Genomic DNA, 27480 nt, shown 5'->3' with positions numbered 1-27480 from the left:
AAAGGTTTTTTTTTTAAAAAAGATTCAGAATAGAAAGAGAAAACAGCAAAAAGCTCAAGGTCGAGCTGAGAAGAAAAAAAAGAAAAAGATCTGAGGCTGTTAATTAAAAAAAATGTTGCAGGACAGTCTGGCTTTTAACAAAGCGTAGGAGCGTGAGAGTGTAAGGCCAAAGAAGTAGCTGTTAGCCTAGCGCGCCGAGAGAGGGGGGGCAGGAAAATTGCCCACAACATTCTGAGTTGTGCAACATCATCACCTCGCCTAATTGAGATGAAATCCCTAAGAAATGGAAACTGAAAATGAAGACCCAGAAGATGAAGGCAAAATAGAAAATAAAGATGAAGAATCAGCCCCCAGAGCACAGGCTAGACCCCTCTTCGAGTGAAAAGTGTGCCATAAGACTGTCCCAAAGCAGAATGAAGCGGAAAGACCATGTTGAAGATCTCTGTCAAGGTAACCATGTTTAGCTTTGAACTGTGTTAAAATTGCATAGAGTCTGTAGCTACTGACCATCAGCTATATGATTTCTGAAGAGCGTAACCATTAAGCTTTTGCCGTGGGATTCCCTGCAATGAAGAAATCTCACTGATTCGAGTGTCCAGTGTTACACTGCCTAAGTGTGTGTGCTAAAGAGACCGAGAAACCAGACAGCATGTTCCTGGCCAAGCCAAAATCACGCTACTGCCATGCTCCTGAAAGCTGCAATAAACTGTGTAAGCTGAAAGACCCAACCTGATTGAGAAGAAAAGAGGATATTGGAGCAACTGTCTTAAAAAACAATGAGAACTGTGTAGCTGGCTGGCTAACGCTGTCAGTGATGTTACAACTTTAAATTAAGACTGTTTTCCTGTTTGAGACCCCAGCGAAGAAAGCTAACCCGAGTTATTTGTTGCCCGTGCCAAAGCAAGAATTTGGTGGCCCTGTACCTCATCGTGTCCTGTTTTGAGCTTGGGATTTACAAATACAAACAAACTGAGAAGCTTGCCTTTGAAGTCCTGCAAATCACCCCACCGCCTCCCCGAAGATTAATGGCTGCCTGAAAAATGCAAGTATAAAGCGATGCCCATCACCCCCCAGCGTCCTGAGTTTCGGCACTCAGTGTTTCAGTGCTTTCGTGTACCAGGTTAGAAGAGAAAAAAAAAAGAGTAAGTTTTTAAAATGTCTGTGAGAGAACCTGACAGAAGTAAAATAAAATTTACAGAGGAGTTGCCCAAGTTAAAGCATCATGGCTAGAGAGCTGAGCTGTGCCGCTCTGTTTAAACAGAAGCCTTGCTAAAAAGTTAAAGGCCCTTGTCTGTCAGAAGGGGTGTAGGGCCACACTTCCCCTTTTTAAACTGATGCAAAAGTAGAGAGCCTTTGCTGGAAACATCACATCTTCATTGCCCACAGCCGTCTCTGTTTGCTTCCATCAATGTCTGGGCTTTTTAGAGACACTCTGCACATGAACTAAAATTTTAAATTGTCACAAACTTGCCATGGACAGTGCTATGAAGCTTTTGATAAACTTGAACTCTCATCGCTGTGGACCGTGTGTCTATGTTTGTAGTCAGCTCAGTGTACAGCAGGCTGAGTTTGATCTATAACTTTTAGATTTCCTTCTGCCAGAACTCATGCAGCATAGAGTTGCCGATGCAAAAATGGTGACCTAGAACTCTGCGTGTGTGGGTATGCCCGTCCCTTGATTTTAATGAGCCCTGAGCTTTCAGCCAGAAGACCAGTATGATTGCTGGATCTGCTCCATCATGCCTTACCATGCAAGAAGTGTTTTCCATTCATTGTGTTAAATTGCAGAAAAAGTTTGTTGTGTATATTTTATGATTTCTTAGATATCATAAAGTATATGTAATATTTGCAGATTAGTGTTAGTTGCAACTCCAAATGATACTAAGTGTGGTTCCCAATGGATGACGAAGAGAAAAGACAAAAGCAAGTAGAAAAGAAGGAATAGAGAAAGTAGAAGACAGATAGAGAAGAGAGAAAAAGAAAAGGCAAAAGGCAAAGAAAAAACATTTGTAGAAAAGAAGCGTGGCCATAGTTGCCCCCAGGGTAAATTAAAAGCAGCTGATTGTGCCTGGAGCTTATTACCTGGGATAAAGTAGCCACAATAATGTAATAGTTCTTTAAAATGAAGAAAATGTAACTAGAAGGAGAAGAAGAGCCTATCCCAAATGTGTGTCAGTGGGACTAGTGTAAGGCAGAAAAGTTTAAGTAAGTTTAACTTGAAAAAGACAAATAAAGAGACAAGGCTGGTGCATGGAGCAGAAAGTTTTATATAAAAAGTTTGAAACATGATCTGCAATACAGGCAGATCAGCAAAGAAAAAGAAAGCAAAAGAAAGAGAAAAAATTTGTCTTCCCATACTAATAAATAAAAAGTGTTATCAAGCACTTTGGGAAGCGAAGTTGTTTACAGGAAGCTGTGCCTGAGAACCAAACACTTCTAGCCTATGCTGAAAATGCTTGCTAGTGTTATGGGTAACATGTATGGTATAAAACCCATTTAGCGCAATAGCTCGTGGTTCAGAGAAGCTGTCTGATCCAACCATTAAGTACGCCTGTGTGCTGTAAGTTACCCAATAAAGTCTCCTTATAAATAAATCCCCCCCTCGCTGGAATCCCAAAACACAAGTGCGGCTAGGGCGCCTCACCCAGTATCAAACCCTGCTGTTAGAAGCCATGAAAGCAGGTATGAAGAAGTCAATTAATATGACCAAAGTGTCTAAAGTGCTGCAAGGTGCCACCGAGGCCCCAGAGCGTACTTGGAGCATCTTTCAAATGCCTATCGCCAGTACACCCCCCTCGACCCAGAGGCCCAAGAAGACGTAAACGAAAAAAGAAAAGAAGAAGACCCGGCAGAGGCAGAAGATTCTTAAAAAAAGAACCAGTGTGCCCAGTGTGGACAAGATGGACATTAGTGGCATGAATGCCCAAATAAAATAAATCAAATACACAAAGGAGAAAACCAAAGGGGCCAGAATGGGCAAAGAGGGAGACAGCTTGAGAGGGGCCGTGACATTGACTGTGAGGGGCAGTGACATTGACTTCATAATTGACACTGGAGCAGCATCAAAAGCAATCAAACGTTAGCCTTAAACAAGAAGTTCAAACACTGAGCAAAGTTCTTCAAGCCCAGCGTCGCTTTGTCTTAGAAAATAAGCCATTCCCATCACAGAAGTTCATCCTTTCCAACCAAGAGTTAAAGTATGAGTTAAAGAGAAAAAAATAACCCTTTGACTCCCAGATAGAGAAGACTGAAAACTGTCATACTTTCCACCCCCACAGCTATGAAAGCAGCTGGAGTTAAACTCTGGATACATTGGACACGAGTCAAGAGAGCGAGAGGGGGAGAGTAGACTGTAAACAGAAATCCTGAAAATCCTTTAAAAATCATTCTGAAAAAGCAGTAAGAAGACTCAGGCTAGACCTTACTGTGGACACACCGGGAAACTGTCCCCCTGCATACGGTCAGACCTGCAACTGGAGAATTGAAGAAGGGGACTAGACCCTACTGCAGCTTGCCAGGTGAATAGCTGCCCAGCGTACGGTCAGATCCCAAAGAAGATCAAACATGCGTATTGTAGTGTTGTAGTGTTAGTAGTGTTGCATTGTGTTTCCTTAATAAGGTGCAAAAAGGGGGGTCTGCCCCTGGAAGGAGAAGTTTGTCCCAGTGATTTGCTGATAATTACTGGCTTCACCTGGCTAACATCACGAGAGTAAAACATTTTTGTTTGCCAAGAGGTATACCTGCAAACAGGCTTATTAGCTCTTGCCTAATACCTGTCTGTAGACATCCTGAGAAAATTCAAAAAGATACCATGTTAAAAGTTTATGGTGTAAGTTTAACTTATTCCCAAAATGCTAATTGGGGCATGGTTGCAAAGATCCTACCCCCTACAGAGTTCACTCTACGCACCCCCATCATTGCTGAAACAAATGCTACGTGTGCACAAATGCTTAATTGTCAAAATTTTTTCCAGAAAATACAAAGCTATCCCTGGCCCCCTTCCACTGTAATAAAATTCAAAACATATCTTTTAATGATGCCCACATACTTTTGCCTCATGGATGGTTTTAGACATGTAATTCCCGCACTTGGTCATTCATTCCTGCCAACTTGTCTGATAACCACCCATGTTGCCTCAGCCGCCAATTAAACTGGTGCCAATTCTTCCCCTGTAGCCCGAGAAAATCCGTCAACGGCAGCCTCGAGCACTCCAACTAACTAAAAATTGTAATAGTCATGTGCAGTTATATTCTGACTCAGAAAAATTGGCCTTAGCAATGTCACTAGTTGGGGTTCCAGGTTTAGCCTTGGCTGATGGTCTGGAAATCAACCGGTTAGCTTGCAGCTTAGCCAAAAGCATAAATGCCACCTCACGAGCATTGTCATTGTTAAATAAAAAGCTGCGTGATCTAAAAAGTGCAGTTCTAGAAAACAGAGCTGGTATAGATTACCTCTTCCTTCTTCATTATTTAAGTTGTGAGACACACCAAAAGCTCTGTTGTTTTAACTTAACTGATAATGGCAATGCTGTAGATGAACAGATCAACAAGCTGCACAATATAGTAGCTAACAAAACAATAAGACAAAACAATTAGCTCAATCAGTTGACCCCTTGGCTTCCAGATCTTAGCTAGCTTGAAGCATTGTTCATCCTAATTCTACCAGTATTGTTCATAAAAGTTCTGTTATGTCTCTGCGTTCCTTGTCTTATGCGCTGTTTAACCAATCTGGTTTATGTCTCAGCTAGTAAAACTGCTGCCCTCTACGCTCTAATAGCCCAACAAGAGGCTAAGTAATATGTATGTCACAAAAAGCTTTGTATGGTTATCAGAAATGCTATAATTGTAATGAAATTATGCATTTAAGGGGGGAATGTAGCAGCCATATCGGGGATCAGACTAAGTAGCCTCATGCAGTCTCATGCTTCATGTTCTTGCTGAGCTCTTTCTCCCTTGAATATATTGTTGTAAGCTGACGAGACACAGGAATTCCTTATCTTGTCAAAGGTCATATAATTGTATATCTTGTTCTCTGCTGTTCTCTTCTGTTCTCTCCCTATCATGGCTACCCTATAACCCAGTTCTTGTATTATAAACAATAGTGCTAAGAGAAGAATGTTGAGGATTGCAACCCCATGAGGGAGGGGGAGGAGGAGCCGTTTCATATGTGTCACAATGTCTATAAAACCAATGTGCTAATGTAAATCGGGGCTTCTGGCTCTTTGGAAACGATTCCAGCCTTAAGCCCGCGCGTTAAATAAAGAATCTCTTTTTCCTTCACTCCGTGGTCTCTCTGACTCTGGGTTCTGCAACATAAAAATGCACATTTTGGGAGAATTGTTACATTTGGGGGCAATTGGTGCATTTTTGCATGCGCAAATTCGGGAAATCTAATCTAAAAAAAATCAGATTCTGTCAATGGGCGGACGATGGAAGGAAAGGCACCTGACAATCCATGAAACACAGACAGAATGGATTTTACACCATCTGTGCATCCCTACCTTCTAGTTTTAGAAAGACTGCCATTCAGCCTGCCCAGTCCTGTAAATGGTAGTCTTTAGTGTAAATGGTAGTCTTTACATTATTTTCAAAAGGTTCATCGTGACACTTTTGAAAATTAACAGCGCAATTCTATGCATGTCTATTCAGAAGTATGCTCTGGTGTGTTCAGTGAAACGTACTCCTGGATAAGTGTGTATAGGATTGCAGCTGAAGTCATGATAAAAAGTACATTTTATTTGAACAATAATGCATATTTTGGATGTATCAATACTAATGGGAGAATTAATGGGTTTTCCTTCAATGTGTCGTCACAGGTCAAGGCAACTGACCGAGATTCAGGCCATTTTGGCCGTATTGAGTATTTTCTTTATGATGGATTCCATAACTACGAAAAATCAAAAGCATTCCAGATTGATCTAAGCAGCGGCCGCATATGTGTGTTGCAGGACATTGACAGGGAAGAGGATCCATCTACATATGATCTTTTAGTGAAAGCTACAGATGGGGTAAGTTTCACTCTTGGGTAATGTCACTCTTGTAACCTTTTGTTGTTTCATTTTCCAGATGCCAAGGCTAATTTTCACTGTCCATCACTACATCTGGCAGGGTTGCCCAGACCAATTTTATTCTGTAAGGAAAAACTATCCCCTGCCCCACCATCACCCCACACCTTCATTTAACTTGCCATATATTCCACTTGTTGTGTTTTCTCTAGTCCCAGGCTGTGACTTAAAAGTATGCTACATACAAGGGCTGTTCACATGCAGAGACTGAGGTTTCTTTTTGCTACACCCCACCCACAGCAGCATCTCTTTGCACTGAATTAGAAACCACACTGCTCCCTACAGTTTCAAGGTGTGGTGTCTCTGCCAGTGCTAAGATTGCTCCAAGAAAAAGTGGAGCTTATCATTCAAACAGTTAGTTGTATCCAATGTTAGTCTTAAATCCCATTAATTTAACCGGGACTACTTTAAGTAGGACTGACATTGGATACAACCCTATTAGCATAGTTGGGTTTTTTCCCCCCTTGAAAAGAAAAAAAGCAACTGTTCTCCTTTCACTTTTATGATTAATGGCTGTGATTTACTTCTATAAGAAAAAGAAGTGCCAGTCCTGGGAATGCTATTGTTGGGGTAGAAAAACCTTCGCTCTGCACCTGATAAGGGGCAGCTACGTTTTTGTTGACAGGGCCATCCCTTTGATAAGAAAGCAATCTGTGCATCTGGCTGCTCAGGACGCATCAAAACTCATTTCTGTGTAATATAGTTAACTAGCTGCCTAGTAGAAGGCTGAATTAGATGTGCAGGACAGCCATGTGTATCTTTTAAAGTGTACTACTTTTCAGTTGTTTGCCTTATTCCCATATAAAGTGGGAGTGTGGTGTTCACTTCTACACAAAAAGGAGCATGTGGGGTAGGAGAATGAAGCCAGACCTCTCACTTTTCTTTCCTGTGCTCCTCTGCTTTTAAGCGGTTTTCCTCCAGCCCAAGAGGTAGAAAATTGCTTCATGCCATCAGACAGAGCAAGGTAAGTTGGAGGAAGGGAGTCAGGTTTCCCTCCTCCCCCACGTCCATCTTGTTGTGTAGAAGTAGACCCCTCCCCTTTTATGTATGAGTGGGGTAAAGGCATTTTTAAGATATACACAACTGCTGCACGGGTTGATTTTTTTAGCCCAGAATTGTAGGCATTTCACATATTTTCCCTGTAAACTCCTAGTGGTGGGTAGTATTCTGTTTTCCTCTTGTGCTTGTAAATAGCATTAATGGTTTCATTTTCTTTTCATGTTGATTGAATGCTGCAAGTGTTGTTAGGCAGCAGCTATTTGAAATAAAAATATAAGTAAAAATAAACTTGGATGGAAAAGCAAAATCAGATTTGCTCAGTTTTAAGAATCTGATTAAATGAAAATCATGAGACAGTATTGTAGTCACACTGTTAATTGTGAATTTCATAGAATCATAGAATAGTAGGGTTGGAAGGGGCCTACAAGGCCATCGAGTCCAACCCTCTGCTCAGTGCAGGAATCCAAGTTAGAACATCCCTGATGGCTGTCCAGACTCGTCTTGAATGCCTCCAGTGTGGGAGAGCCCACCACCTCCCTAGGTAATTGGTTCCATTGTCATATTGCTCTAACAGTCAGGAAGTTTTTCCTGATGTTCAGCCAGAATCTGGCTTCCTGTAACTTGAGCCCAGTATTCCGTGTCCTGCACTCTGGGATGATTGAGGAGAGATGCTGGCCTTCCTCTCTGTGACAACCTTTCAAGTACTTGAAGAGCACTATCATATGTCCCCTCAGTCCTCTCTTCTCAAGGCTAAACGTGCCCAATTCTTTCAGTCTCTCTTCATAGGGCTTTATCTCCAGTCCCCTGATCATCTGTGTTGCCCTCCTCTGATCTAGTATTCTTTACTAGAATCAAATTGCAGGGATGGGGAAACTTTTTTTTTCTAGAAAGGGCGGTTGGCCCACAGGCAGGCAGAGAGCTGGAGCCAAAAGTGGGTGGAGCCAGAGCCTTCGGTGATACAAGATGTGCTTCCTAGTAGTAGTGATACTTCACAGGATTGTTGTGAAGATAGTAAGAATGGCAATACATGGTGCAAATTAACAACCTGATCCAGTTCTTTACTCTGACATGTTCATACTTGCTGTGCACACGCTGTCTGTAGGCTTCTCCACACAGACGCTTTTTGTCCCGCAATTTTACCAGGGTTTTGGCTTGTGGATTCTTTCTGGGATTAAGATCGCCCTTTACGTGCACTTCTCTTCCCCTCCGTACCCTTTCCCTCCTTTTATCTGTGAGTTCCCTATGTTTCATTTATACAACCACTAGATGGTGCTGTGGTCTAGCTTCTCTTATTGCGGGATTTCCTTTCTTCATGGAGAAATGGAAAACGGATCTTTTCGTTGCTACATTATTTCCGTTTCAAATTAAGCTGTGGAAATGCTGACAAAGTACGATAGAGGTGCTGGAGGTTGACAACGTCATGTAAAGGACCCGCAAACTTCCTTGAGTGACCAGTCTCAGGATAAAAGCCCAGTTAGAAGAAGCCCTGTCTCTGTGCTATATTTCTCTGCTATTGGTCTTTCTCCCTACCCACCCTCCCACTCTTGCCCAGCTGCTGCCTTGCAGTGCAAGCAGTAGAGCCATGATTCTGGTGTCATGGCTGCCCTTTGAATGCTGCTGCCACCACACTTGTCCAGACTGGGAAGCAACTTCATTGGCTCTAGTGTCATAGCCACTAGAGGTGAGGCCTGGCCCAGCGTGGTACGCCCACCCCTGAAACGCTCTCTCTTTCTTGCCTCCGTTCAGGCTCCTTGCACAGGAAGCAGATGTGGGGAGCATCAGCACAGCCTATCCTTTGGCGCCCGATGGTGCCTGCACTTCACAGAGTATGCCACAGGCTGCACATTTCTTATCCCTTTTACATTGCTATTAAAGTAGAATAATTTGATATTACTTTTGGAGTATCTGCATTCCAAGTGTTTCAGCTAAAAGAAAATCCAGAAATCTTAAAGATAGTACTTCTTAGTTTCGAACAGTACAAAATTTAACAATGGAATGCTATCAGCATTGAAGGTTGTTATGGAATATAACTATCTTTACAGAAGGAAATACAGTGTTTAGAAATAAAATACTGCACAGGTATTTGCTGTGCTTGCATATCTGTTCTGTCAGATTGGTATAGCTGGGTTTTTTCTCTATTTCAAAAGATACTGAAGAGGCACTATGTTGCTTTCCCATTTGTTATACAAATTGGGTGCTAGTAAGGAACCAGGAACTGTAATGTAAGCTCAGTACAATTCATCATAGTCACAGTTTCATAACATTACAAGAATGAAATATCTTTCCAGTGGAATTCACACAGGAAGGTTCTGTTATCATTCTGGCTTGCACTCAGTTAATAGCTCTATCAGTCAGTAAAATGGTAGAGTAAATGTTATTTGGGCTTTAGATACAAAATGATATAAGTAATATTCCTAGAGTAGAAAGGCAAAATGTGCAATTAAAGTTTAGAATATGTTATAACAACTACAGTTTTTTCTCAGAGTAAAAGCATACCTAACAGTGCAATCTTGTACATGTCTACTCAGATGAATTCAATGGAACCTTAATATTCTGGAAAACCTATTATTGACCTGAACATTCTGGAAAAACTTTCAGATTATTAATGTCACAGTTACTATTCTAGAACTGTTTCTAGCCTATTTCTATTTTAGCGATAGTTTCTATAAATAGAAACTGCTGCTACCTGTAAATTGAAATCTTAAAAATTACCCCTGCGAGGTTAACTTTGTATGAGTGTTCCATTATAAAAATCAGATTAGCTATTATATTGACTTCTGTTTTCACCTTTGTTTATGATGACCATATTATTCTATTAACATTGTATTATTATTTCATCATCATTATTATCAGTGTTCATATAGTGCTTTAGAGTGGTAAAATGCTTTACATATATTATTTTCGTAATCCTTCCAACAGCCTTCTAAGGAATAATTCCACAAATTTATTCAGCAGGGATGAGTGCCTTGCCCAGGGGATCTCTGCTCAATGTGACATGAGAAAAAACCCTTTCACTCCTTGACTCTGGAGAAGAGGAGGAGAGATCTGTCATATTAGGCTGATTTTGGGAGCAGGCAAAAGCTGCTCTGAAGCTTAGCAGAACAAGAAATCCCAGCTTCTTCCCTAGAAACATTGCCGAAATTCATAATTACTTGGTTCGGAACATAAATTCATTCAGCTTGGCACTATACTAATCATACATCATTTCCTCTAGAATAGTCTTTGGGAACCATTTTTCTTCCGTGAAGAGGCATTGACACATGGGAAAAGTCTGTTGGGGGTCTGCATCTGATGATGGGTCAAGCCAAGGCCATCTCTATGGACCACATTAAATTAGGGCTACATTAAAATTAGGTCAAAGGCTGCATGAAATCATAGCCTGCACATACTCGAGTTATCTTCATTGTACATTAGTTCTCTTTATTTTCTCCAGGCAATTAATGATGTTTCCTTGTAACTACAGCATGGCAATCTCAGTGCCAGGCTAAATAGACAATGAAGCTGTATGAGCCAGTGTAGGAAAAGTGAAAAGCTTATTGAGAGATAATGTTGATGGATGCTTCAACTCCACAGCAATCCTTGCTCAAGATGTGAAAACAATAAACAAAAGATACAGTATTTTATAGGTGACATTACTTTATAGAGCAGATTTTGCATGAAGCCCTCTGCTTGAATGGGTCAGTGCTTCATATTTCTTGGAACAACCAAGCGTGAACAGCTACTTAACTACACCAATGCAAATCAATTTCTGCTTTTTTGACAGACCCTTGATACCAGGTTGCAGGAGAACTGTATGCCTGAAGATGGTAGACCTTTAGATTGTTATGATTAGGCTGCAATCCTAAACAGACTTACAAGGGAGTAAGCCCCATTGTACACAAATGGGACTTACTTCCAAGTACACATGCATAGGATTCCACTGTTAATCTTGCTCATCTCTCAGAGAAACAGAACACTTTCTTATGTGCCAAAGAGTTTGGAAACAAACTAATCATACAAGACTGTGACTTGTATTAAAACGCTGTGACTTGTGACTTGCGTCACTTGCGCTGTGACTTGCGCTGTGACTGTGACTTGAGTTAAAACGCAATTGGCTATTAGCAATGTTCATGGCAGAGATGAAGAATCTATTAAATTGTGGTAAGGGAAATTCTCAAAGAAGCAATGGTATAATTTATGTATTGATTGATGCTTAGTACTATCGTGTTATGGGATAAATTGAAGTTTAGTACTATCATGTTATGGTATGAATCCACTATAATCCTTTCTTTCCTTGGTAAGGACTCTACTGCTCTGCCTTCTTGGCTTCTATCTGTCCTCATCCCTGATAATAGAAATATTTATAATATATTGCCCTAGTGGGGGCCCCCACAAGTTTGTGGTCAGCAGGGCCTTGCTCTTCCTCCATGGGAAAGGGGTCTTGTATTGCACTTCCAAAGTGGGAAACCTCTGTATTCAGTCCTTTGCTCAAGGTTGAAACTGGGGTGAAGGGACTGTTTTCAGATCTTTCTTTCTTTCTTTCTTTCTTTCTTTCTTTCTTTCTTTCTTTCTTCTGCTCCTTGGACAAAAAGCCTCCTCGCGTGGCTTACATATAACCAGTGAAATAAGACAGTCTCTGCCTGCAGGCTTACAATCCAAAAGGACATGACACACCGGGGGGGGGGGGGAATCACGAAGGAAGAGGCATTTCGTTTTTTAGTCTTTCAGCAGGGCTGTAGGAATGGCTCTGCTTCCCCTTCTCATCTCCCTCTGTTACAGCCTTCTGGAATGGATGCTGATGGTAACAGTTGGGGGAGGAGGAGCCTTCATGGAGCTGGTCTTCAACAGGGCTGGACAGTGAATTGTGCTGAGTGGAACGGGAGTGGCAAAAACAAGCCTCAGGACTCCTTCTCTGACTCCAAGCTGGAAAGGAGGGTTGGACTTCCCATTGGTTCTGTGCTTCCAAACACAGCTAGGAGTTAGGAGCTGCAGAGGGCAGTAGAGGCTGGCTTTGGCTTTATGCTTCCAAAGCACTCAGAGTGCCTTGGAAACAAGCCAAGCAACTCCCCAATTCCCCCTTCCCCCAGCTTAGAGCTAGAGAAGAAGGCTTGGCTTGTTCTTTTCGTGCTACACTTCTGCAGCTTTTGGAATGTCTTGGAGGTGCAGTGTACAAACAAACACCAGGTTTCCTCCCAGACTTGGCACTGGAGAGGAGGAGGGGAGGTGTTTGTTTCCACAGTTACGATGCGCGACTCCATAGTGCAATTCATCCGTGAGGATAATCCCCCCACTCCAGCTTCAAGATTGGCAGTAAGCCGGGGCTTGTCACACTTTTCACAGGGTGGCAGAACTCTTGTGATGGCAAATGTGACATGTGAAATGGTGGACCCCCTCCACTCCTACCTAAGAAATTAAATGCACATTTTTTATCTTTTAATTGAAATTGCCATCGACAGAAGAAGAACAAGCTTTTAGGCATAGAGTTAGGGCTGTGCAGAATCGCAGTTCCCAGCTTCACTGGACTGTTGTCCTCCAGCGAAGGTGGAATCAGAATTTCTGAGTCCTCTGCTGCAAAATTTGCAATGCTTTTAGGTGTGTGGGGTACTTACAATTTAACAAGTTAGTTGAGTCACCTTTCTGGATGATATAAAAACTACTTGGCTTTCAATCTGTAAGTAGCCAGGTTGCAGGTACAGCAGGCACTTGGCTGTTTTTCTTTTTGCTGAAGAACTAGGTGTAGTGAAAAACTTTGTATGCTCTTCACCAACTAAAGTTCCTTTGACAATAATAGGAATGAGTATTGCATTACCTTCTGGAGAAGCAGGTACTCCAAACTTTCTCCAAAGTAGACATGTGTTGGAACATCTTTCAGGCCCTTCTCCTGTTAATGGGACAGAGCCCTTTGTGCCCATTGGCAGCTTGACCCACATCTCTGGGGTGTATGCAACTGAGAAATGATGACTATGTGTGGATGCCAACTATGGTGGTTTCTTTATTTACAAATATGTAAAAATACATAGGTGTTTAATTTTTAAACTGTTCAGTTCTGTTACATTGCTACCCAGAGCTCCTTTAAGCCAGTACACTTTCTCTTTGGCTAACTCAAATTAGTTGAGGTCTAGCAAGGTGAAACATGAATGTACCTAATGCTTCATTATAGTTGACATTTGGCTTAGAATTTGTTTTGATTTATTTAACAGGGTGGGTTAAGTGCCCAAGCTTTTGTTCGCATAGAGATAGAAGATATTAACGACAATCACCCTGTCTTCGACCCAGTGACTTATATGACGAGCATCAGCAGTCATACGCAGCCGGGAACAGAAATAATCAACGTTATTGCTACTGACAAGGATTCTGGGATATATGGAGTTGTGACTTATGAATTAGTACCAGGGCACCACTCTTCCTTGTTCACAGTGGATACATCTACAGGTATGATACAGCCTACATGCGATAGTATTTAAAACCACACACTGTTGTTATAGGATGTTGAAGTGAAAAAATGGGTTATTTTGTCTTTGAAACATCACTTTTTAGTGCAAGGTCCTTTATTACTGCTACTATGCCTGTGCTCCCAGGGCACATAATGTAGCAATTTTGCTGAAACTAAGCAGGTTACTCACTACCTGGATAGGAGACCACCTGGAAATCCCATAAGTTCTCTCATGGACATAAATTTAATAAATACTATCAAATGACCTTTCCATTTGGTACCCAAACTCTTAAAACAAGGTCAGGTAATACAAGGTCAGGGGGCTCTGTCTGGCTCACCAAGGCTCCCTTCCCTGTCTCTATAAAATTAGCATGTCAGGACAAGAGTTCTAACAGGCTTTTCCCTGACATAGTAATTTTGAAGGAGTCTGCGATTTCAGATATTTGATACAGAGTTGGTCTTCCCCAACCTGGTGCCCTCCAGATGACTTGGACCGCAGCTCCCATCATTCCCAGCCAGCATGGCTGTGATGAAACCACTCCTCTCTTCACCCCATAATAGTGCAGTTTTTTTCAGAAGTATTGAAAAAAACCTGTGGGTCCCCAGTTACATATGGAGAAAAATCTTTAGGAGATAATTTAGGAGGTCTGGCTTCTTCCTCAGTGCTCCTTTTATGCTTCCTCAACATTTTCTCTTTCTCCAGTTTAATCCTATCCAAATCTTTTTGGTGTTTAATTTTTTCCAATTCCACCTCCCTCTGTCTTTTTCTTTTCTGCTTCTCTTAACTGTCTATCCAGCTCTTTCTGCCGTAATTCTGCCTCCCTCAGATGCATCTCTGCCCTCAGTTTCTCCCTTTCAGATTCCAAATGCTGAGGTGACATTTCTTCAAGAGCAGGTCTGACTGGATTTATCTCAGTCTCCCCTGTCCCACTAGCATATCAGTGTCCTATGAGCATAAATTGAAGCTTATCCACTGTTATTCCTTCAAAAGGCAAACTGAGGCTTTTACATCTCTCTATAAGCCATTCTTTCTTTAAGGTTAAAACACCCATCTTGAAGAGAAACCCAAATCTTAAAGGATTTCTGTCAGGCAATCTTAACTTTGAACTACTGTATTGCTCTACCTCCCACAGTACAGTTCCTCTGCAGCCCTCCTTTCTCTCCAACAGGAGAAAGTTTTAACTTGGTGTTTTGCCAAGACCTTCTCATAGCACGCACTATCCTCCAAGTGAAGTCACAATATACTCTTGTGACCACTTGTGTGGTAACAAAACACACTTTTTCGTGTCCCACCGCTGCTGCCACCTGTGGTGAACCCCCTGTCTTGAGGGACCATAGGCTGGGTGAAGGGAGGAGGGGTTTTATCACAGGGGCCAGTGACCATGGTGTCTGGGGATAATGGGAGTTTGAGTCCAGCATATCTAGAGGGCACCAGGTTGGAGAAGACTGTTCTGGTACAATCCAGCAATAGATTCATTAGGTGAGCCAACTGATTCTAGGGTTATAGGTTACTGAGAGAGGCTTCAAGTTCATAGGCTCTGTCTTCAGAAAGATTATTGACATTTTAAAAGGCTGGACTTTTCACCCTAAATAGCCAGCCTAATTCATTGGAGAAAATACTAGTTTCCCTCTGTGATGAATTCTAGTTCATTTTGTTTCTCATTGATAAAATATCATCTGAAGTAGGGAATTTAGGACTGCAAGAATAAACTTGTCGAAACTTAGAATTTTAGTTTTATCGCCTACTTCTATGAAATCATCACCTTCCCCATTATAATGTTTGAAAAGTTAGTGTTGTAGCTTTTGAAGTGTCATTGCTTAATATTGGTTTGTTTTGCTTCTGAGATACATAAAGAGGATAGGCGTCACTGTTTATACCAGTACTTTTAAATATATATACGTACATATTCACACATATGGGGTATATTTATTAGTAGATTGGAATCCATGCTACACAAGCGGCAACAGTCTTGACAGAGAATGTATAATCCAGTTATAGCTGATAGCTCTACATTACAGTGGGAGTGCTCTTATAGCATTCCAATCCTTAAGGGAAGTCTCATTTCAAAGGGATAGATTAATCAATATAAAAAAAATTATTACATCATAGCAAAATATTAAATTGGAACAAGCTATGAATTTTCATTGACATATTCCTTGCAGATGTGCACAATGAACAACTTACTGTTTGTATCCAGTGACATATTTGGAATATAAACTTATTTCAGTATGATCCATTCCACATGGTTGTCCCACAGAAGGCAGTGGGTTGGATCCAGACTTAGTTTGAGTAGATCCATTGAAATTGATGGAACTTAAGTACGTCATGACTAACTTACATCCCATTTTTTTCAGTGGGTCCAGTCCAGTCTAAGTCTGGATCCAATGATTGTGGACTGCTTTCTTATTTTGCCTGGCTGCTGGGTCTTGTGAGGAGACTGTTTGTCTACTGAAATTAAATGTATGGTAAAAATGATCTTATGAGAGTACACACAGAATATGAAGAGTGCAGCCATTAACATGGCAAAGATATTTTGAATGGTTGCTGTGTTTAGCTTTGAAGCGAAACCTCTCTACCAAAGCAGTTAATTTACTTGGAAATGCCTGAGGTGGGTCATGACCGCTTACATGTAACTGGAAATTTGTCTCTTGTCATCTGAGGACACTTCCCCAGTCAGGCTTTGGTGATTTGAGCTATAAAACCTTCTGGATATAAGCTAATATTTTTTATCCCTCGTAGCTTACCTCAAAATTTTAGTCACAGTGACTTGTATACTTAGCAAAGGCAGAGATTAAGTGTCGAAGATCTGTAATGGCAGAGTTTTTGACAAATGGCAGCAGTAAAATAACATAATATCAACAGTGCAATTCTGAGTAAACATGTCTACTCAGAAGCAAGTCCTACTGATTTTGATAGAGCTTACTTCCAGATAAATGGGTACAGGATTTTTGTCTAAATTGTGTATTTTCTTTAACATTAAAAAAAAAAACAACTAGATTTGATTGTGAATATTGTTTCATTCGATACTTTATTACAGGAAAAAATTAATCCTCTTTAATTTTTAAAGTACACGTGGCATTTTTATATGGTATGTTATAAAACAAAATCAGTGCACACATGAAAGAGTCGACATGAGTAAAGACAGATTGTAAGATTGGAATCATTTATTTTGGAACATTCTGAAACCACATCCTTTTGAAGAAAACCCTTTTCTTACTGTTTTGTCCAATCTGCATAAGTAATTGATAGCACATTTAGGCCATTGAAAGTAAATAGGACTAGGTTAATGTGTTTGGTTTTGACCTTTTGAGAACAGTAACGGAAATCCCATTGGTGGTTTGAGCCTAGCCACTAATGGATGCATGCCTCTGTTAAAAAGCATCACAGAATTTAACATAAATAAGATTGAGTGAAACTTCCAGGTATGACGAAGGCTGGGAACAATTAGGGTTTAAAATTGCTCAATTGGGAATTTGCAGTAGAAGTCTCTGGACCAAATCCAAAGCATTTGGTCTGTGAGAATTATTCATTGATTGCTGTGATCTTGCCAAAACTTGACCCATCAGCTGAGTCCCTTGGAGGTTGGGGACTCGTTCTGATCATTCAATAGCTCACATTGCTGACAATGGGAATCACAACTCAAAACCCTGCATAAAACATGTATTCTGCCCTACTTTCTGGCTTTCTGCTAGCCTAGGGTTCCCTCATAAGTGATACTAGACATGAGTTTGACACCCAGACTTTCTTTATCTAGAGATTGAGTAAATCATGGGGAACTACATTTACATCTGAGAACATCTGCAGCAAGGTTTGCATCCTCCTTGTGGCTTTGGTTTCTCCGATGCTGAAACAGTAGCTCCATATTTTCTGCAATTTACTTAGATTCTTTAGAGACATGTTTCCTCTGCATCCTGTGAAGAGTAATTATACACAATAATATAATGTGTTACTATTAAATGTCAAAGGGTAATTACAGCCTCCAGAGGTGTTATCAGTTTTCTAAAGTAGTTTTAAAACTAGAATTCTTGTATAATTTCATGCCTTGACTCCAGTTGCTTCAAAATGCTAGGCTACTAAATGAGACTGATCATTGGGAATGCATCTCACTTGTACCTAAAAGACTTCACTGGCTTGTGATACATTTCCAAACACAATTCAAAATGCTGGTGTTTACCTTTAATGCCCTACATGACCCAGGTACTTGAAGAACCATCTGCTTCTACGTTGACCTGCCTGTCAGTTAAGATCACTGAGGTAATCTTTGGAAGCTCTCTTTTGGATGCTTCCTCCAGTGGTGACTGGAGAGAGAGTCTTCTTGGAGGTAGCACCCCGTTTATCATCAGGAAGGCTCTCCCTTTCTTTTGGCACCAGGCAAACACTTTTTGATTGTCCCATGCTTTAAAAAAGGGATTGTTTTAACTACTGTTGTTACTGCTTTTTAATTATGGTTTCAGTATTTTGTGTTTTATCACTTATTGTTATGTAAACCATCATGGAAACTTGGTTGAAGGGCAGTATATGACATTTTTAATAAAAATGCAGTAATTCCCTCCATATAGGCCAGCAGGGGCGAGGACTGGTGGGAAGAGAAGTATTCAGCCTATTGCCTAGAATTTATTGTGACACCAGTTTATCCATTAGTACAAATATGTGAGACCTTTGAGTAGTTTGATGGATAATCTTTTCCAATTATTTTTACCTCTTAAGCATGCAAATAATAGTGCCAGCTTTTGTTCATATTCCATACTCACTGTGGTAAGATATGCCAAACCATTGTTCGTTTTCAGCTGTAGAGAGGTAAATTATGGTTTAGTGCTGCTTGTTGTCTTTTACCTTCTCAGCACTCTGGTCTCTTGGCACAGTGGCCTTTGGAGAGGTGGAGCAATGGCTATACTATGAACATTAAAACTGATTATGGGGAGTCAGCCCATTGGTCTGTCTGTTTAGCCCAGTATTGTCTGCTGCGGCATCAGTGTTCTAGAGTCTCATGCAGAGGCTTTTCTCATCACCTGCAACCTGATCCTTTCACCTGAAAATGCCAAAGATTGAACCTGGGACTTTCTGTAGCTAAAGCTTGTACTGTAACTCTGAGGCAGGGTTCCTCCCTGTTTTGTCAATTCAGACATCAACCAAACCATAATAGCACAAGCCATGATTTGAAAACACACTTCAACCTGTGGTTTCCAGCTCTAGTTTACCCAAGCCATGGTTCATCAATTCAGACATCGCACTAATCTGTATTAAGCTTCCTTAATTATGGTTGGGCCTGTTGTCTGAACTGAGCTATGTAATTGGATTGGGGATGTCATAACAAAGAGAAGTAAAGCAGAATTATAGTAACATATGTGAAGGGTTCCAGTCCCTACTGAAATTTCATAAGCGGCATTGTTCTGCATTATTTACTATTTAAATATAAGCCACTTTTCCAGACCACCAAAGACAGTGATGTATTGCTGTGGTTATCATTAGAAAAGCAACCTCAGTTTGATCACAGTTTGAACACTGCTTGATAAAAAAGAAAAGCTGAAATGCAGTTAGGACAGAAACCATAAGGTTTTAAAGGTAGTAGGCATTAAATATCCAGTGAACTAAGATGAGGCTGCTTTCTGTTGACTACCGCTCACTTGCTTCGTCCTCTTATTGGCAGGCCACTTTGTGCCCTGCCTGCTCACTTTTCTCAAGAGATTGTAGTCTTCATACTTAATTCTCAGTTCATATGTCAGGTAATTTAGGGAAGTTGAAAAAAAGATGCATTCTGAATAGGTCACTTGAAATGAGCATTGACCTGCCTCAGTGTTAAGTTGGTTTAGCTGCCAGATTTGAAGGTGAGTTTGGGTGACAAACTGCATACTGTTTTAGCCATCTGTCTGCTGTCTGAGTTGGCTGTCAAAACAAATTAGTTGGATCTAGTACTTACAGAAAGTAAGCACTGGATCTAGTACTTACAGACAATTAATCTATATTTTTTTGTTATGAATAGCTTGAATTTTTTTTTGCTGCAGTTTCATTTTACTATTAGTGTTTACCAATTGTAAGAGCCTAAAAATCTGGAGAAATGATGCCTTCTAATGAAGTTGGTGAAAAGAAGGATATCCTCATTGGCCTTCTCTGTCTCCCACTCCACCCACTTACTGTTGACTACCACCAATGCATACTTAGCACATGCTTTAGCTATATGTAATTAAGAACTGAATAATATACATGTTAATTATAATGGGCTGCGGTGGCTTAGTGGTTAAGACGCTGAACTGCAGACCGGAAGGTCTGCAGGGCAGCAGTTCGAGACCCGAGTGCTGCATGACGGAGTGAGCTCCCATCTTCAGTCCCAGCTCCTGCCAACCTAGCAGTTCGAAAGCAAGAAATTGCAAGTAGATAAATAGGTACCGCTTCGGCAGGAAAGGTAACAGCGTTCCGTGCACCTCGGTGTTCAGTCATGCCAGCCACATGACCACGGAAGCGTCTTCGGACAGCGCTGGCTCTTCGGATTAGAAATGGAGATGAGCACCATACCCTAGAGTCGGACACGACTGGTTGGGGACACCTTTACCTTTTTTTTACTTAATTATTTATCAGGACAACCAAGTAGGAGATGTAGAAAAATGGTGAAATGTCTTGGGCTGTTCAGTTAGTTGGAAAAACAGAATAAATTTCGTATGTCCAGAATGAAATGCTAAGTGGCGTGGGATTTTGGGGAGGGAATTTGATGCTTGCAGGAGGTTAGCAGAGGTTGGCTTCAGGCCACAGCGCTGCTGGCTGGAGCATGCTGTAGACTAGTTTCTCCTGGAGCAGGAAGAATGGTATAGATGAATGGAAGTTCTCCAGGGCTGAGGAACCTGTAGCCCTCCAGATGTTGTTGGACAGCAGCTTCCATAATCACTGACCATGCTGGCTGGGGCTGATGAGAATCCATCAGCTTCTGAAGGGCCACAGGTTCCCACCCCTGTTCTGCACCATTATGGCTTGGGCACACATTACTCTTTATGAAAACTGATGAGCTGCTTATTCAGAAATAGAGCATGGTGATTATGACCCACATTGTGCCAATTGTTGGTGGCAATATAGATGTTGTGTTTTTGCTTGCTGCCTGTTGAGAAGTGTGGGCTGTGGTTTCTGCATTTGCTCAAAGGTTGACTTTCCAGTAGTTAATTTAGCACAGCATGTTATTTACCTGGCGATAAGCTGATCTGTATCCAGGTAAATATAAAGGCTAGAAGTAACTCACTGGGTATAAGGGAGAATTTTCCATTGTTTCACTGTAGTCCAGCATAAAAAGGAAGGAGGTTGCACTACCATACTGTAACATACTATTTCCTGTGCAGCAAATGCTGCAAAACAGTATGTCCATTGAGAGTAATTCTAATAATCAAATCTAATACAGGTTTTAGCTGACTACTTGAAATGTGAAATGTGAAAAGTAAGGATAAATTTCCAGTTTTAACTAAAGATATATGTAGATATTCCTTTAACAGATCTCATTTCTATTCAAGAGAGCCCCTCATCTTGAACATCCTCATGAATAACTTATTCATGAATAAAAGGTACATATTGGTTAAAAACTAAAGACAAATATGCAGAGAAGCACTGAAGTGCACTCAGCAGCTTCCTTGTTTCTTTTAGAAGTGGAGTTTTTCCACCATTGAAGTGAATGGGGAAGTTTTCACATGCAGTAGAGGATATTTTAGATGCCTTTATAGAAAGGGTGGCCCACCTGGAGCATGGGTGTCACAAGTGGCAAAGACAGTCGGTGTTCATGTTGCATCTTAGTGGGAGCAAGAGGGCCAATGAGCGTGCTTACACCATAGCCAGGACTGCTTGCCTGCCTGTTCCATGGCTCAATAAATTGGATGCAGAATCAGACACTCAAGCTGTGCCATTTACTGTACTTCCCACAAAGATTGCATAAATTCATATTTTGGGTTTGATTTCTTGCATGCCACCACTGCCTTATACCAACAGCAGCTCTTTCAGGCATATTATTAAAAGCTTTGTTAAATACAGCAGTATCAGCAACTTCTTCAGTTTTATATAATTCTGATGTTAAAATCTTGATGCTTTCACCTAACTATGGACTTTAGGAGGAATTTAAACCATTAGGCTTTTATTTTGTTTTGCTTTGTATTTACAGATTAAGAATTGTATAATGAACATGCTCTTAGCATACAACTGTCACCTTTATTTTAGGAGATGAGACATAAATGACTGGATGCCCTTAATGTTAAAATTAATCATTGGCCTATGATTAAGAAACTTGAAAAGAGAATGTCTGTGCTATATAGGCTGTGTTCGTACAGAAATCTAAACTGTGGTTTAGCATTACGAGAAGCAGTAAACAGTGTTCTTGCACACTTCCCCATCTCTTCCAGCATAGTTGCTAGGAGGGGATCAGAAGCTTCTTCTTCCAGTTTAGATTAACTGGAGTTTATTGAATCATCTGAACCCTGAACTGTGGTTAATCTGCAGTATTCTTTGTTGAAATAAGACAGCTTCATAACCCATGGTGTGAAGCTGGCTTGTTTGAACAAACCATTACTAAGATACAGTTTAACAAGGAAGGTTCAGACTTCATGACAAGCTGCGATCAATCTAAAATGGAAGCAAGAGCTTCCAATCCCAGAGTCAAGCATATGTGATCATTTATGTTTTAAAGGAACTGAGATAGATATTGGATATCCTGAAGATAAAGTAAGGTGTTGTAAATGTGCTTGTGATGATCTCCAGGTAAAGCATATTAAAAAAAAAAAAAAGATTTCAACATTTGATGAAGTTTATTCCTTTTGGAAGCTGAGTGAATGGTATGACACTGACATTGGTCAGAAGTGCAGTTATTAGTCCTGTTAATGAAAATTAATGCAACCTCTATTTTTAATAACCTCTTTTTGTAATTGAGTGTAATTAATGTAACTAAGTAACACTTGTGGTCTCTAAAACTAAATTGTTTTTGAACTAAATGCTTCAAATGACGGAATGTATGGAATGGGATCCAGTCATGTGATTCCATGGATCAAATGGATGAAAGACTTTGTGGGGACCAAAAACACAAAAATACCAGCATATTGTAGCTTAAAACTCTTACTCCCAGTAACTAGACCTTAGGAGAGGCATAGACACCTTTTAGAGTGGGGGGAAAAACCTGCACAAATGCTGGGAAACCACCAAACAGTCAGTGAGTGGAAGAAAGGGGGAAGCCCAGAGGGTTTGGACCCCAGGAGGGCTGGATTTGGCCTTAGGTTCCTCATCCCTACATTAGATGGTTGGGAGGCTGGGAAAAACCAGGACAATTGTCAAATTAAAGCCACAAACAAGTCGGCAAAGCCTGGTTTGTTTTTTCTTCTACCCGGTGGGCCTTGACAGTTAAGATGGTGTTCTGCAGCCGAACCTGTTCTCAGTGAATGAGGAATTCACAGTGGGTTGATTTCCCATCTGTGTCCTAGTTTGGTTTTGATGTTTCGGGAACACTGGTTCTAAGAGCCCTTCCCCACAAATACCTCAGTTGTCCTTGTCTGTGTGGATTCTGGTTTTATTACCCCTTCCTCCTTTTTCTAATTCTGGCAGGTTCCATGCAGATCACTGTCAGCACTGGCCTAACCAAAATAGTGAGCACAGGCATAGCCAAGATATTAAAGCATTTTGAACATCATGTTTAAATACTCACTTATTTGGGAATAAGTCCAGTTGAATTAATTAATTTGTTTCTAAGATGTGCATAGGTTTGCATTGTACAAGTGCCATATAATTTAAAATAATAAATTACATTGGCCTATGGATGCATTTTACAATAACATACTCATTCATAAATAATATAAAGGTTATTTCTAAAACGGTTATCTTTTCTAGCTCTTGCAGCGGCTCTCAACACATTAACCTAAATAAAAGACACACCAGTTGAGGCAAACATGAAGATATTCTAGGCCTGCACTTAAAAAATGTCCAGGCGGGTCATTTTTGTTATCCCATCTGGTTATCTTTTTTCTTTTCCTGTACAGGAATTCTTTATCTGATATCCACTCTCAGCAGTGTAGAAGATTCCAGTATGCTATTGACTGTTTCTGCCCGGGATGGAGGTGGCCTTTGGTGTGTTGTGAATGCTGTTGTGACTGTAAGGATCCTCCAGAGTGCTGTGGTTCCTGCGATCTTTGAAAGATCATGTTATACCTTTTCCATCCCTGAAGACGCCCCTGAAGGAAGCGCAGTTGGCACAGTGAAAGCACGGGAGTCTTTGAGTATGTGGCCTTGGAATGCATTCAGACAGATACCAGTGCTCTTTGATTTGTTACAGGCTGCAACTCAATGCAGCCAATATTTCTTTAAGTGTTATTTTATTATCTCAGTACACCAGACATGCAGAGAGTGCAAGAAGTAGCACTAACTAAGCTTTGAATTACTTCAGTAGGGCTGGATCACGGAACTGCCTTCCACAATACGAAGGGCTCCACTCGTAGAAGGTCCTTCTGTCAATTTCTGGGGATCCCCCCTCCCTCACACACCACAATTCACCCCATTCAGCAGGGTCTCCTGACTCTGTGTAGCATTTTCAGGGGGGTGGAGGGGCTGCCAGGCATAGGAGGGGCCTGGGAAGTCTACTTCCATCAGTGCAGTTGACCAAGCATAAATCTGGATCTAACCCTTTGTTGCTAGTAGAATGAAATCAGTGCATTTTTCCAAAGTATGTTTTGATGGAGTGTTTCCTTGGGTGATAACATATACAAGTCTACAAACAAACAAATACATTTAAAAAATATTTCCCTTGAAATGTCTAAAGCATGTAAGATATATCAGGCACAATTAATGTGCCTCGCAGGCACAGAGCCTGTGCATGGAAGATACAATAGAGCTCTGTTGCCTTCCATCTGCTCCCCCTGACTGCCCAGATTGCTCCGGCTATTGGGAGATAAGAAATGCAGTACATACGTACATACATAACTGTGCACAATCATGTTCTCGGGCAAAGCAGAGAGACATTAAGGGGAATGGGAGGTCAGTGAACCCATTTTCCCATTCAGCTGTATCAAGGGGAGAAGCTGATAGAACTCCCGCTTTGCATGCAAAAGGTACCCAGTTCAGTTCCCAGCATCTTCAGGTAGGCCTGGAAAAATTCCTGCCTGAAACTCTGGAGAGCCCCTGGCAGTCAGTGTTGATAATATTGCGCTTAGATGGACCAACGGTCTGACTCAGTATAAGGCAGCTTGCTATGTTCCTATCATGTGCAGAGACCTCTCATTTTCCCTAATGTTCTGTCACACTGTTTGTGTGCACGCCTGTGCATGTGTGTGGTGGGGAAGGAAAAGAAACGGGGGCTCTGTTGGAATCCTCAGTCCGTGAGCTCTGTGACTGGAGTGCAAGTGGGTCATGTCCTTTGTGTGTGCTCATAAATTTGCTGGAATTGATGGTGATAGTGAAGAGGATCAGTATTTATACATAGGCAAAGTTGCCTGAGGAAGGCCTGGTGTGCTATGGTCCATGGGGTCACGAAGATTCAGACACGACTGAACGACTGAACAACAACAAAGTTGCCTGAAGCAATTTGTTTTCAAATGGGGCACCTACAAAACATTTGGGAAAAGAAATCTGAACATTTTCAACAATTCCTGCATCACATTATCAGTGGAGAAATAGCAGGCTACATGGGCAGCTCATACTACAGTAAATGTGTGAGTCTTTAACAACTGGGGCATTGAATACGTTGAGCAACATGATAAGGGAGTGTGGATGCATTTGTGAGTACCTTTATTCTCCTCTGCAGACACAAATGTATTAGTCACAGAAAATAGTGGGACAATTACAGCATGTTGCCTGGCAGTGGTCTAGGGTCAAGGATGCTCCATTGTTTTCTGGAAAATATTAATTTCCTTTGGTTCTGTGAGCCTCTCCTTCCCCACTACTCTATGCATGCCCTATATGTGTTATAACTTCCTAGTTTGTATAGTGGGTTCAGGTTTTCACCCTTAGTTCTTCGCTATACTGAAGCCTTAACATTAGACTGTAGATGAATGTTGCTGTGTCTGCTTAGAGTGGAATTCCTCTGTTCAACCTGACCTAGTTGGCAACAGGTTCAGTATATTTTAAACGAGAGAAATGATATTGATTTCTTCATAAAGTTTAATCACACCTGCGGGGTAAAAATACAGATCTTGTAAATAGGCTAACAGCATGCTATCTGTATAGTTTCCATTTCTCTGCTGTGCTCTAGAGCGAGCAGCAAAAAAAAAGAAAAAGAAAAAACCTAGGAAACAAAACATCTAAAGAAAGGTTTGAAACATTCAGTTTACCAACACTGCTGTGGCACATATTTCTCACATGCTTTCTAGAATGTATTCTATTAAATGAAACCTCTCTAAATGATCAGATGTCTGCTCTTTAACAATGGTTGTGTTTGGTTCTTTTTACAGATTTCTTGGAAACGATTTCTTACAGAATTTCCTCTGGTGATCCCTATGGAAGATTCTCTATTGACCCTCAGTATGGAATCATACGCACCAAAAAACAGCTTGACTGTGAAACCCATGATCATACAATTCTTACAGTGCACTCACAGTTGGGTAGCTCCCCTGTCTACAGCAGCACCCAGGTTAACATCACTGTGATCGATGTCAATGACAACCCTCCGGTGTTTGCAGTCGACTTTGATCAGATAAATATATCACGAAACACAGTACCCAGCACAGCGATTTACATTGCTCATGCAGAAGACAAAGACAGTGGGCTCAATGGGGCAATCCGATACATAGTTGTAAGCAACCAGTCAAGTGCGTTTGCCATTGATCCAGTTCTTGGGGTGCTTTACCTTGCCAGATCTCTGGCTGCTGAGAAGCAGCATGCACACACAGTAGTACACATCAGAGCAGAAGATCATGGAAGTCCTCCCCTGAGTTCTCTGTTGATCCTGAGAGTCATAATTGATGAGCAAAAGGGACACCCTACATTGACCTTTGAAAATTTGGTGTATCAGGTGGACGTCAGTGAGACATCTTCCATAGGTGCCAGAATCCTGCAGATACAAGCCCGGAAGCTAGACCCCCAACATACTCCTGGGGATGCTGTGTACTCCCTGGAGCATAACACAGATGCTGCTTCATTTAGAATTGATCCAGAAACGGGCATGATTTACCTATGGAATCCTTTAGACTATGAACTCAGGCAAAGACATAGTTTTAGAGCCTTTGTGACGAGCCCACCATATAAGTCAGGGCAAAATGCAAGTACATCAGTAATAGTTAATGTCATTGATGAAAACGATAATTCTCCTGTGTTTGCGCACGAAGTTTATTTTTTTGAAATTGAGGAGAGCTCATTACCCCGAGGTGTGGTTGGCACAATCACAGCAGTTGACAAGGACTCTGGAAGAAATAGGCAGCTCTCCTATTTCCTCTTATCAGATGGGAAATATTTCAAAATCAATTCCAATACAGGTAATTCCAGTACATGTAAAAAGCATAATTTAAGGTGTTTTTAAAATCTTTTTGTTCTTTTACTGTTTTATCTTTCGTGTTCACACTCCGAAATCTGTTTTAGATACAGAGCAGTATACAAATATTGTACATAAATAAATAAATAAATAATTCATTTCACAATTTCTTCCATGTTCCTTCTGCCAATGGGAGTGGTTGAAATGCATAGTGCCCATGGAGTTGTGCATTTGTGTATGAATTAACATATTTCATGTACAAATTTATTCATGCATTAATTTCTTCAAAGCATTCATATCCCACTCTTCAGTCAAATGACTCCCAGAGTGGCTTATAAAAATCAACAATCAGATAGTCCCTGCTCTCAGGCTCACCATCTAAAAAGACAAGAGGCACAAGGAAAGGGATTGGGAGGAAGGAAGGGGGAAAAGCATGATTGTTGTTGTTGTTGTTCAGTCGTTAAGTCGCTTTGGACTCTTCGTGACCCCATGGACCATAGCACGCCAGGCCTTCCTGTCCTGCACTCTCTCCCGGAGTGTGCGTACGTTCATATTCATTGCATCCGTGATGCTATCTAGCCATCTCATCCTCTGCCGTCCCC

At 41.1% G+C, this 27480-nt stretch overlaps 1 protein-coding gene across 1 annotated transcript in view; it reads left to right on the top strand.

Annotated features, from left to right (window-relative positions):
* Positions 1-223: 223 nt before the first annotated feature.
* DCHS2 (dachsous cadherin-related 2) overlaps positions 224-27480 on the top strand; it is a 93074-nt gene continuing 65817 nt past the window's right edge. Inside the window, exons 1-5 of the mRNA XM_084855883.1 lie at positions 224-450; positions 5816-6007; positions 13243-13474; positions 23460-23696; positions 25863-26882. Coding sequence (XP_084712009.1) covers positions 430-450; positions 5816-6007; positions 13243-13474; positions 23460-23696; positions 25863-26882 — 1702 coding nt within the window. The 5' untranslated portion in view covers positions 224-429. The remainder of the gene's footprint in view (positions 451-5815; positions 6008-13242; positions 13475-23459; positions 23697-25862; positions 26883-27480) is intronic.

The sequence above is a fragment of the Heloderma suspectum genome, chromosome 5, assembly GCF_057233095.1.
Source record: "Heloderma suspectum isolate Gila_16-S chromosome 5, 16-S_ref, whole genome shotgun sequence".
NCBI classification, from domain to species: Eukaryota; Metazoa; Chordata; class Lepidosauria; order Squamata; family Helodermatidae; genus Heloderma; species Heloderma suspectum.
The sequence above is the reverse complement of the archived record's forward strand: the minus strand, read 5'-3'. Positions and strand labels throughout refer to the sequence as shown.